The 10,559-nt window shown below is 54.7% G+C and overlaps 2 protein-coding genes across 8 annotated transcripts in view; one reads left to right on the top strand and one right to left on the bottom strand.

Annotated features, from left to right (window-relative positions):
* EWSR1 (EWS RNA binding protein 1) overlaps positions 1-2,349 on the bottom strand; it is a 23,760-nt gene extending 21,411 nt beyond the window's left edge. For all 4 annotated transcript variants that reach the window (XM_023190726.2, XM_023190727.2, XM_023190728.2 and 1 more), the window contains exon 1: positions 2,024-2,349. In XM_023190726.2, the coding sequence (XP_023046494.1) occupies positions 2,024-2,036 (13 nt within the window). In that variant the 5' untranslated portion in view covers positions 2,037-2,349. The remainder of the gene's footprint in view (positions 1-2,023) is intronic.
* Positions 2,320-10,559, top strand: RHBDD3 (rhomboid domain containing 3). 4 transcript variants are annotated; one of them, XM_023190732.3, is made up of 8 exons: positions 2,320-2,624; positions 2,794-2,946; positions 4,444-4,499; positions 4,692-4,881; positions 6,002-6,385; positions 9,575-9,737; positions 9,822-10,109; positions 10,198-10,559. In XM_023190732.3, the coding sequence occupies exons 4-8, from the start codon at positions 4,734-4,736 to the stop codon at positions 10,373-10,375; spliced, it is 1,161 nt and encodes a 386-aa protein (XP_023046500.1). In that variant the 5' UTR covers positions 2,320-2,624; positions 2,794-2,946; positions 4,444-4,499; positions 4,692-4,733; the 3' UTR covers positions 10,376-10,559. The 4 variants fall into 4 exon arrangements, with proteins under 4 accessions (XP_023046500.1, XP_023046502.1, XP_031790475.1 ...); XM_023190734.3 differs by having other exon boundaries at positions 4,439-4,499; XM_031934615.1 differs by having other exon boundaries at positions 2,321-2,624; positions 4,444-4,881.

Below are 10,559 nucleotides of genomic sequence, written 5' to 3'. Positions count from 1 at the left end.
ACTTTTGCACCAACCTAATACAATTACAAACTGGTCAGATTATTCAGCAACCGTGTTTGTTTTTAACCCCCAAAAGTGAGCCACAGACTTCACTAAAAAACACTTCACTGTGATTAAGGGGTGGGGGTTCTAGATTGCAGCGAGTCTTTTCTACATGAGATACACACGCGGAGAGAAAACTTCTATTATTATTAACCCAAGGCAATGCTTTAAACACTTTATAGCAGTCACTATGGAAGCTGCTTCACACTACCTGAGTTGAAGTCAGCATGGGACAAATTTGTGGAATGATTATGCAGGAAGGTCAGAAAGGTTCAAAAGCTTAACAGATCTAGCCTAACTTCTGTATTTTACAGGAAAAGAAACTAAGGCCCAGATTACTTATGTGACTCTCTGAAGGCCCCCCAGCCAGGCCTAATGTGTTTACTTTGTGTCAACAGAAACCACAACTATAATTCTAATACAGTACAAGCACATGGTAGTTACTAGTGAACAATGTTGGAACAAAGTTGACTGAAAAAAGACATGCCCGGCCATGCAAAAATGTCAACGCACACGTTTTGCCTTTTCAGGCTTTTGCAGAGGAGAAGAGGGTGGATACGGCACCTAGGAAACCACTTTCCACCAGAAGGTTAGCTGTGGTATTTCAGAGTCCTCTCTTCTACCGGCATTCTTTGGTATCCCAGCAAGAACACCCAACACTTACCTGTTTATTGACCACACAGATGGGGTGAATTCTTAAACTGTCCTTAAGTTGCTGGATTCTGGACTCTAAAAACTCTGGAGGGTCCAGAGCTGTTCCTATCTTTCATCTTCTCCCACTGTCTCTAAGGCCTGGAACCAGGTGGCCTGAGAATACCCCCAGAGGCAAAAATGCTCCACCCTGCCGATTTCCGCGGGCTAGTGTACCCACAGCTTGCGACCTGCAGGTGGTGGCTAGGCGACACTCTTAAATGCTCCTTCCATCAAGGACCACTCTACTCCCATTTTGGAGTTCCTATCCGGGGCTTGCTTTCAAGTGCCTTTAAGATCGCCTCTACTGGCTGGCCTCTTTTCCCTCTCCTCTGTCGACCTACGAAATCAACAGGCCTGCCGGCCTAACGCAGGCGAATAAACGTGCGAGACCACTGCTGAAACATAATTCAAATGCAGGCTCGGCCTTTTGTTCCTCCTAGGTCAGAGAGGCCAGAAATATCTTACTGGTAGCATTTCTCGTCTCTCGATCCAGGCTGGCCTTATTATACAACGGATGTCCCTCGGCGTTTGCAGAAAAAGGGCCCTGGGAAGCCACTTAATTGGTTTTGGGAGAGGGGAGGGCGTGGATTAATAAATAACGATAAAAATGGAGAAGCCCAAAAAAGCGGCAAACTGGGGGCCCTGGAGGAGGGAAGCACATTCTGTCTAAAGTCCAGGCGGGCAGAAGTTCGGCTTGGGGCTGGAAGACGCCGACGGGCCAGTTCGGCAGCGCCAGACGCCCCAGCCGACTGGGCCTTAAAGATGACGGGGCTCCCGCTCATAGGCCGGCACCCCTCGGCCCACAAATCCACGGTATCTTTCTTTGCTTTTTTTCCTGGTTTCTCGGGAAACCCTGAAAACGCGGAGGGAGGCCTCAAGGGATAGCAGCCTGCGGCCTCCCCGGCGGTTTCCCAGTGACCGGCTCGAGGGCTGGCCAAATCCTCCGCTTCACGCAGGGCCTCGAAGGCCGCAGGCCCCGCCCACGTGGCGGGAGGCCCGGAGCGCAGGGCGCGAGGACCGCCACACAATGGAGGCCAAAGCGGGCCCCGCGCGCCCCCGCCGCAGCGAGCCCCCTGCGCGCCGCGGGAGCCGGAAGATTCCAGAACCGGCCCGCCCGGTGGGGGGAGGGGAGAGGAACGCGGATCCCCGAGCTCGTCAGGTCGCGGCGGGTGCCTCAAACCCCTCTCGGAAACTCCACTCAGTCTTCCCAGCCAAGCCCAGAGACAAACGACCCCCAGTTTGGGCGTTCCGGCTACCGCGGGCGCGACCGCAGTTCCACCATACTCACCCGTGGACGCCATTTTCTCTCCTTCCTCCTCGTTCTCTCAACGTCCGTCTCCCTCTCGCTTTCCCTCTAGGCGCCGCACTGCGCAGGCGCAAATCCCGCAACCCCGGGCGCGACCATCAGGCCAGGCCACGGGGGTGGGGTCAGGAGGGATGAACCACCGCTTTCTCGTTCTTCGCGTCCGCAACCCTTGTCCCAATCTCTCTAAAGGGCGCCCGACGTGACACTCGAGCCAAAATAGCACCTAAGGGGCCAGAGCGCGGGTGAGCGGGTCTCAGTGTGAAACCGGAGAGGCTCTCTTCACGAGGCTAGGTTGTTTGTAATGGTTCCGTCCGCTGGCTCTAGGGACCGTCGCTGAAGAGTCTGCCCTGCAGGGAGACGGAGATCGGCGGGAGGGCTGGGGGAAGGGACCCGGACTAGAACAACTGCTGACTAATCCGCGGGCCGCGGGGAATGGGTGGCGTGCCAGCCGGTCGGCCGGGGTCACGCGGCCGGGTGTGCGCGGAATGGATTCAGGGTTTCCCGATCTCGCCCGGGAGCTAGAGTCCCGACTCCCAGCCCGGGTCCCCGACCGGCCTTTCGGGGTTGCTGGGCACGCTCTGCAGTGAGTACCCGGGACGCGTGGCCCGGGCCAGCGGGGAAGGGCCCCAAGGCCGGTCGGCTAGGTGGGAGGCCTCGAACGCCGTTTCTGGCCCCGAGACCCCATCCCCGGTAACGGTCGAGGTGGAGCACGCCCTTTAATCGTCCCTCATCCAATACCCTTGTTTCTACAGAAGGGGAAACTGAGGTCCAAGGAAATTGAGAATCTTTGCAAAGTCCCCAGCTGAGTTCGAACCAGACAGATCCTGGGACCCCCTACTCTATCCGCCACCCGGAAGAATCTTCGTCCTTGTCTTTCCATTCTGCCCTCCCGGCTTCCCAGTAAGGTAGGCAGGGCCTGGTGGTGCACTGCCCGTTTCATAGATTGAAGAAAGTGAGGTCCACGGGGCTCAAGTCCCCGTTCCGAGTGTCCACGGTCAAGCCTTTCACCCTTGCTAAGGTGCCCAGAGCTGGGGAATGGTTTTGAGGTGAGAATACAAGAGGAGGTTTATGGTGGGTGTCTTGGCCCCAAACCCTGCTTCCAGGCAAGGTTGGCCCTGCCCACCTTTCTGGACCTCTAACCCCAGCCCCCTAGGTGGATACCCGGGTCCACAAAGGGCAGGGTTCACCTTCAAATCCCTCAGCAGGACCAGGAGTCAAGCTAGTGTCCTTTTTTCAGTGAACATATATAAAGCACTGGTTGTGTGCTGCGAATACCCTGGGGAATGTGGGGATCAGAGGAGCCATGAGCTCAGACCACCTACCTAGGGAGACAGACTGGTCAAGCTGTGCTCCTAAGGATAAGATCCCTGATGTTGGGGGGCCAGAGGAGGGGAAGGGATATTTGAGCTAGGCTTCCAAGAGTAAAATAGGAGTTTGCCTACTGGCGAAATGGAGGGAAGGACAATGCAGGCAGAGGAGCTTTCCACATTTTTCCTGCAGGAAACTGGTAGATATGGAGAAGGCGCTTGGCAGGGGAGCAAATTAGGCAGCCTTCTTGTCTCTCTGGGATCCTGCTTCCTGCCCTGAATCAGCTCAGTGGGAGTCCTGGGACAGAGAGGCTTGACCAGGGACCTACAGGCCCTGGAGGACAGGCTGGATGCAAGAGGAGAGCACAGGGGAGAAGGCCTTGCTTTGGTGGGTAGGGAAAGGCCATGTTTGAGGGCCAAAGCTGGGACCAGCTAGGCTGGAGCAGCCACCTCCATGTTGAGGCCTTCTCCATGGGCCAGCTGGTGGCTACCAATGCCCGCCATTATTAGTGGGGATTGCTATGATTTATGGAGCAGGAGTTGTGGGCCAGGGCCCACCTTAGCCTATTCCTTTTTATTTCATCATCCTCTGAGGAAAGGAATGTCTGAATTCCCATTTTACAGATGAAAAGGGAGCGGCTCATCTGTAAAATGAGGCTCATCTGTAAAAAGATGAGGTTGGAAACTTGCCTTGGGACACAGAGCAGAAAGAGGTGGAGCCCATACTGAAGCCTTCCTGTGGAAAGGGGAGCTAGGGCCAGAGGGGCTGTGCCAGTAAGGATGCAGGAGGAGGCTTACGGTGGATGGGCTCACCCTCAAAGGGGATGTCTCAGTCCCAAGTCTCTTAGTATGGCTCAAGGTGTGGGACTCCTGCTCTTCTGCCCCACCCTTCCCCAGTCTGCTTGCCCATTGGCTGGCCCCACTCCAGGGTCAAGGGCTACTGAAACCATCTGGAGCATTAAGGCTGGGCACAGGGTAGGGGAGGAAGGAGGGAGGTAGTAGCCTGAGGGAAGGGGGAGGATAGAAGAGGGCTAGAGATGGCCCTGAATTCGCCCAGGGGGGTGAGGGGCTGAACCCCTCTTTTTGGTAGTTTAGGGCCCATCAGGACTCAGGAGTCTCTATGCCTGTCCCCTGCCAGTCCTTAAACAGAGGTGAGTGGAATGGCAAGATGGCTTATGAGTGCATGGGTTAGGGTCTGAGCTCCACTATGGCCAAGCTGCTGGGCCTGCCTCTCCAGCCTGTTTCCACCTCTGTAAAATAGGGCTGTTGATAAGGTGCTTGAGTGGGTATTGGTGAGACAAAACCTCCAATAACAACTTGTTGTTGTTTTCTTTTACCCCCAGCGCACAGCCCTAGGACCACCCTTGACCATCCTCAACCAAGCTATGCATGCCAGGGGCCCCCATGGCCCACTGTCCCCGGCGCTGCCTCTCGCCTCCTCAGTCCTGATGCTGCTGATGAGCAGCCTGTGGCTGGTGGGGGCCGGCCCCAGCTTGGTCCTGGCCCCGGAGCTGTTGCTGGACCCCTGGCAGGGTGAGGGCCAGCCACGTGGACCTTGGAGGAAGCAGGAGACTTGCTGTAGGGCCTGGGCCCAGTTGGCAGGAGCAGCACAAGGCCTCCAGGCGTCAAGCAGGGATGGGGCCCAGTGTCCCGGGGGAAGCATGGCCTTAGGAGCATGCTCAGCACATCCACAGCCAAGAAGGGAGGCAGAGGATTCAGCGGGGTGGGCTGGAACCTGTGGGTAGGAGTGTTTTTCTCATGGTTTCCCGGTCTGGCAGCTTTTCCTTGAAATAAGAACTAAGGCTGGGCGCACTGGCTGATGCCTGTAATCCCAACACTTTGGGAGGCTGAGGCAGGTGGGTCCCTTGAGGTCAGGAGTTCGAGACCAGCCTGACCAACATGGTGAAACCCTGTCTCTACTAAAAATACAAAAATTAGTGGGCGTGGTGGCACGTGCCTGTAATCTCAGCTGCTCGGGAGGCTGAGGCAGGAGAATCACTTGAACCTGGGAGGTGGAGGTTGCAGTGAGTCGAAGTTGTGCCATTGCACTCCGGCCTGAGTGATAGACTGAGACTTTGTCTCAAAAAAAAAAAAAAAAGAGAAAACAACTAAGACTTTCAGCTAAGCATGAGGATGGGAGGAGGAGGTGTTGGGGGTTCGAGGAGGGACCTTAGCTGAGCACCTGTTTCCCAATAATAACAACTCCAGTTTGTATTTGAGGACCCCCAATGATGCTCAGAGAGGTTAAGTGATTTGACCAGGGTTACACAGCTTGAGAGAATGGGGTAGCTCCAGGATTGAAGCAGGCCATCTCATGCTCTCAGCCAGGTATGATTTAGTAAATACAGAAGCAGAGTACCTTCATGGTGTCTGGGACATAGTGAGTGCTCAGTAGCAGGTTGTCAGTGCAAAGACTGAGTGGCAGGTGCGATGTGTTCTGTTTAATACGACAGAGGCGTAGCCACAGTGTTTGGAAGTCCTTGGTCCCATCCACCAATGATTAAGGGCTGACTGTGGGCAGACTGGCTCCTGGGGAGGGGAGGTGGGCTCAGCAGGTGGCCCTGGTGTAGGGTAACCTTCAACCTGGCACACCTGGGGCAGCCTTGGATGTTGGGGCCACTAACCTGGCACATAAGCCCCTTCTCTCTCCCAGTGCACCGACTGCTGACCCATGTCCTGGGCCACACGGCCCTGCCAGGCCTGCTCCTGAGCCTGCTGCTCCTGCCCACTCTGGGCTGGCAGCAGGAGTGCCACCTGGGCACATTGAGATTCCTGCATGCCTCAGCTCTGCTCGCCCTGGCTTCTGGGCTGCTGGCAGTACTGCTGGCAGGCCTTGGGGTGTCCGGTGCAGCCGGCAGCTGTGGATACATGCCTGTCCACCTGGCCATGCTGGCTGGGGAGGGACACCACCCTAGACGACCCCGTGGGGCACTGCCACCATGGCTGCCACCATGGCTGCTGCTTGTCCTGACCCCACTGCTCAGCTCTGAGCCACCCTTCCTGCAGCTCCTTTGTGGCCTCCTTGCTGGTCTGGCCTGTATCCTTTGCCTGAGCCCAGGGCCCGTGGGGATGTGTGGGTTCTATGGGTGGGTGCCTAGGAAGGAAGTGGCACAAAAGGGTGAAGTCCCAAGCAATACCAAGGAGCTGTGCACACACATTCCAGGAGCTTCTCCAAGTCTTCCTCTGGGATATGCTCTGGGCTGGGACCTGGGGGGTCATGGCTTGGTGGAGGTGCCAATTACAATGTAAAGGGCTCCGTGGGCTCCCTGTAATATCAATGCCATTCTTCGCAGAAATAGAAAAAATAATCCTAAAATTTATATGGAACCACAAAAGGCCCAGAATCGCCAAACCACTCTGAGCAAAAAAATAAAAATTTAAAAAATTAAAAGCCTGGCCAGGCGCAGTGGCTCACGCCTGTAACCCCAGATCTTTGGGAGGCCAGGTGAGCAGATCACTTGAGGTCAGGAGTTTTGAGACCAGCATGGTGAAGCCCCATGTCTACTAAAAATAAAAAACTTGGCCAGGCGCGGTGGCTCAAGCCTGTAATCCCAGCACTTTGGGAGGCCGAGACGGGCGGATCACGAGGTCAGGAGATCCAGACCATCCTGGCTAACACGGTGAAACCCCGTCTCTACTAAAAAAATACAAAAATCTAGCCGGGCGAGGTGGCGGGCGCCTGTAGTCCCAGCTACTCAGGAGGCTGAGGCAGGAGAATGGCGGGAACCCGGGAGGCGGAGCTTGCAGTGAGCTGAGATCCGGCCACTGCACTCCAGCCTGGGTGATAGAGCGAGACTCCGTCTCAACAAAAAATAAATAAATAAATAAAAATTAAAAAAAAAATAATAAAAAACTTAGGCCAGGTACAGTGGCTTACGCCTGTAATCCCAACACTGGGAGGCCAAGGTGGGCGGATCACAAGGTCAGGAGTTCGAGACTAGCCTGGCCAACGTGGCGAAACCCCATTTCTACTAAAAATACAAAAATTAGCTGGGCGTGGTGGCGTGCACCTGTAATCCCAGCTACTTAGGAGACTGAGGCAGGAGAATTGCTTGAACCTGGGAGGCAGCAGTTGCAATGAGTAGAGATCATGCCACTGCACTCCAGCCTGGGCGACAGGGCGAGACCCCAGTCTCAAAACCCCAAAAAACAAAAATTAGCTGGGCGTGGTGGCAGGCGCCTGTAGTCCCAGTTACTTGGGAGACGGAGGCAGGAGAATTGCTTGAATTCGGGAGGCAGAGCCTGCAGTGAACCAAGATAGTGCCGTTGCACTCCAGCCTGGGCAAGACAGCAAGACTCCCTCTCAAAAAAAAAAAAAATTAAAAGCCTAAGTGAATGGAAAGATCTCATGTTCATGGATTGGAATACTTAATATTGTTAAAATGTTAATGCTACCCAATTGATTTATAGATCCCACACAATTCTTATCAGAATCTCAGTTGTCTTTTTTTGTTGTTGCAGAAATTAGCAAGCTGGTCCTAAAATTAATACGGAAATGTAAGAACCCAGAATACCTCAGATAATCTTGAAAAAGAAAAGCAAACCTGGAAGACTTATACTTTTCCATTTCAAAACTTAAAACTACAAAAGTGGCCAGGCGCAGTGACTCACGCCTATAATCCCAGCACTTTGGGAGGCCGAGGCAGACAGATCACTTGAGGTCAGGAGTTCAAGACCAGCCTGGCCAACATGGTGAAACCTCATCTCTACTAAAAATACAAAAATTAGCAAGGCGTGGTGATGCATGCCTGTAATCCCAGCTGCTCGGGAGGCTGAGGCAGGAGAATTACTGGAACCTGGGAGACAGAGGTTGCAGTGAACTGAGATTGCACCACTGCACTCCAGTCTGGGCGACAAAGTAAGACTGTCTCCAAAAAGAAAAAAAAAAAAGCTATACAGAATTATAATAATCAAGATATTGTGGTACTGGCATCAGGATAGACATACAGATCAATGGACTAGAATTGACGATCTAGAATACTGTTACATTTACTATATAGTCAATTTATTTTGACAACAGTGCCAAGTCGATTCAATGAGGAAAAGAATATTCTTTTTAATAAATGGTGCTAGAGGTTGGGTGAGGTGGCTCACGCCTGTAATCCTAGCACTTTGGGAGGCTAAGGTGAGCTGATTTCTTGAAACCAGCAGTTCGAGACTAGCCTGGCCAACATGGTGAAACCCTATCTCTACTAAGAATACAAAATAATTAGCCAGGTGTGATGGCACGTGTCTGTAATCTCATCTACTCAGGAAGCTGAGGCAGGAGAATTGCTTGAACCTCGGAGGTGGAGGTTGCAGTGAGCCGAGATTTCACCACTGCACATCAGCCTGGGTGACAGAGCGAGACTGTCTCAAAAATAAATAAATAAATAGTGCCACAGTGCTATTTATTGGTGTTCTGCTTCTAAGAGAGAGAGACAGAGAGAGATGTGTGTGTGTGTGTGTGTGTGTGTGTATATATATATATATATATTTTTTTTTTTTTTTTTTAATTTTTAGAGACGGAATCGTTTTGTCACTCAAGCTGGAGTGTGGCGACGCCGTCATAGCTCACTACAGCCTCAAACTCCTGGGCTCAAGCGATCCTCTCGCCTCAGCCACCTCAGTAGCTGAGACTACAGGTGTACACTGCCACGTCCAGCTAATTTTAAAATTTTTTTGTAGAGACGGGGTCTATGTTGCCTAGGCTGGTCGTGAACTCCTGGCCTCAAGTGATCCTCCCGTCTTAGCCTCCCAAAGTGGTGAGATTATATAGCTGTGAGCCACTTCGTCCAGCCCTAAGATGATTCATACCTATCAGGAAAAACAGTGCCACTGGAGAGAACAGGCTGGCCCCTATACTCTGGATTGGGGATAGGAGTTATCCAGGCCTGTCTGAAGGCAAGAGCGGGTGCATCCATGGGACTTCTTCCAGGAAGGGTGGGCCTTGAGTTACAGACCTGAAAAGGTGCATAGGGTTCTGGGAACAGTGGGTCAGGGGTGAGCCCAGGCTTTGGGGTAAGGCATACCTGGCTCTGTTTGGCTGAGTAGTTTCAGGCAGATCTCTTTTCCTTTCTGAGCCTCTGCTGCTGACCAGGGTGACGCTATTCCATGCTGGGCCACAGTGAGGAGATGGGAGGGAATGGTGGCCAGCACACTTGGCATGGGGCCTGGCCTGTGGCGTGGGCCCACCGCTGGCTGCTTTTGGTTTTCCTTGACTGGCCGCCCTGCCCCGGGCAGACAGACGCAGCTGGGGCCTTCCGGTGGCTGGAACCCTCAGAGCGACGGCTGCAGGCGCTGCAGGAGGGTGTTTTGTGCGGGACCTTGGCGGGGTGCTGGCCCCTGAGGCTCCTTCCCACCCCGGGCAGCCTGGCGGAGCTGCCTGTCACCCATCCTGCCGGAGTGAGGTGAGGATGATGGGGGGATGCCAGCCCAGGTGGGCACTGTGGCAGGGCTGGCAGTCAGGCCCTCTTCTGTTCCCACTCCTCCAGGCCTCCCATCCCTGGACCGCCTTATGTAGCCTCCCCTGACCTCTGGTCCCACTGTGAAGGCTCAGCCCTGTCGCCACCAGGCCTGAGGCCTGTGCAGCCCATCTGGGAGGGCTCCTCAGAGGCCAGCCTGGACTGGGCTGGGGCCAGCTTCTCCCCAGGGACTCCGATGTGGGCGGCCTTGGATGAGCAGATGCTGCAGGAGGGCATCCAGGCCTCACTTCTTGACGGGCCAGCCCAGGGGCCCCAGAGCGCACCATGGCTGTCCAAGTCCTCTGTCTCCTCTCTGCGGTAAGGTGGAGTGGGCAGAGGGGGGGTCCCCTGGTGTAGGGGCCGGTGTGGCCCTGACACTCCCCACTTGTCCCCCTACCCCCGACAGGCTGCAGCAGCTGGAGCGCATGGGCTTCCCCACGGAGCAGGCGGTGGTGGCACTGGCAGCCACAGGCCGCGTGGAGGGTGCCGTGTCACTGCTGGTTGGAGGACAAGTGGGCACTGAGACCCTGGTGACCCAGGGAAAGGGTGGGCCTGCCCACTCCGAGGGTCCTGGGCCTCCCTAGCCCAGGCAGAGAGTGGGGCATAGGCAGGCCCTTGGGTGCTAAGGGCTGGGCTGCATGTGGGTAGCCCGAGCTCCTGCTCTGTCTACTGAGGACCACAGTGGGGAGCAGGGGCACCTCTGGAGGCAGGAGAGGCCAGCATGCTGCCCTAGTATGTGTTTAGAATAAAAACCAGTTTGTTTTTCAA

This window comes from Piliocolobus tephrosceles, chromosome 19 (assembly GCF_002776525.5).
Source record: "Piliocolobus tephrosceles isolate RC106 chromosome 19, ASM277652v3, whole genome shotgun sequence".
NCBI lineage: Eukaryota > Metazoa > Chordata > Mammalia > Primates > Cercopithecidae > Piliocolobus > Piliocolobus tephrosceles.
Note: the sequence above shows the minus strand (reverse complement) of the source record. Positions and strands in the feature narration are given on the sequence as shown.

Excerpts from the sequence above, each read along its gene's own strand:
- RHBDD3 (XM_023190732.3), top strand. The coding sequence starts at position 4,734 with ATGCATGCCAGGGGCCCCCATGGCCCACTGTCCCCGGCGCTGCCTCTC. Across the intron at positions 6,386-9,574 it reads CCTCCTTGCTGGTCTGGCCT|ACGCAGCTGGGGCCTTCCGG; the intron begins GTATCCTTTGCC and ends CCGGGCAGACAG. Across the intron at positions 9,738-9,821 it reads ACCCATCCTGCCGGAGTGAG|GCCTCCCATCCCTGGACCGC; the intron begins GTGAGGATGATG and ends CCACTCCTCCAG.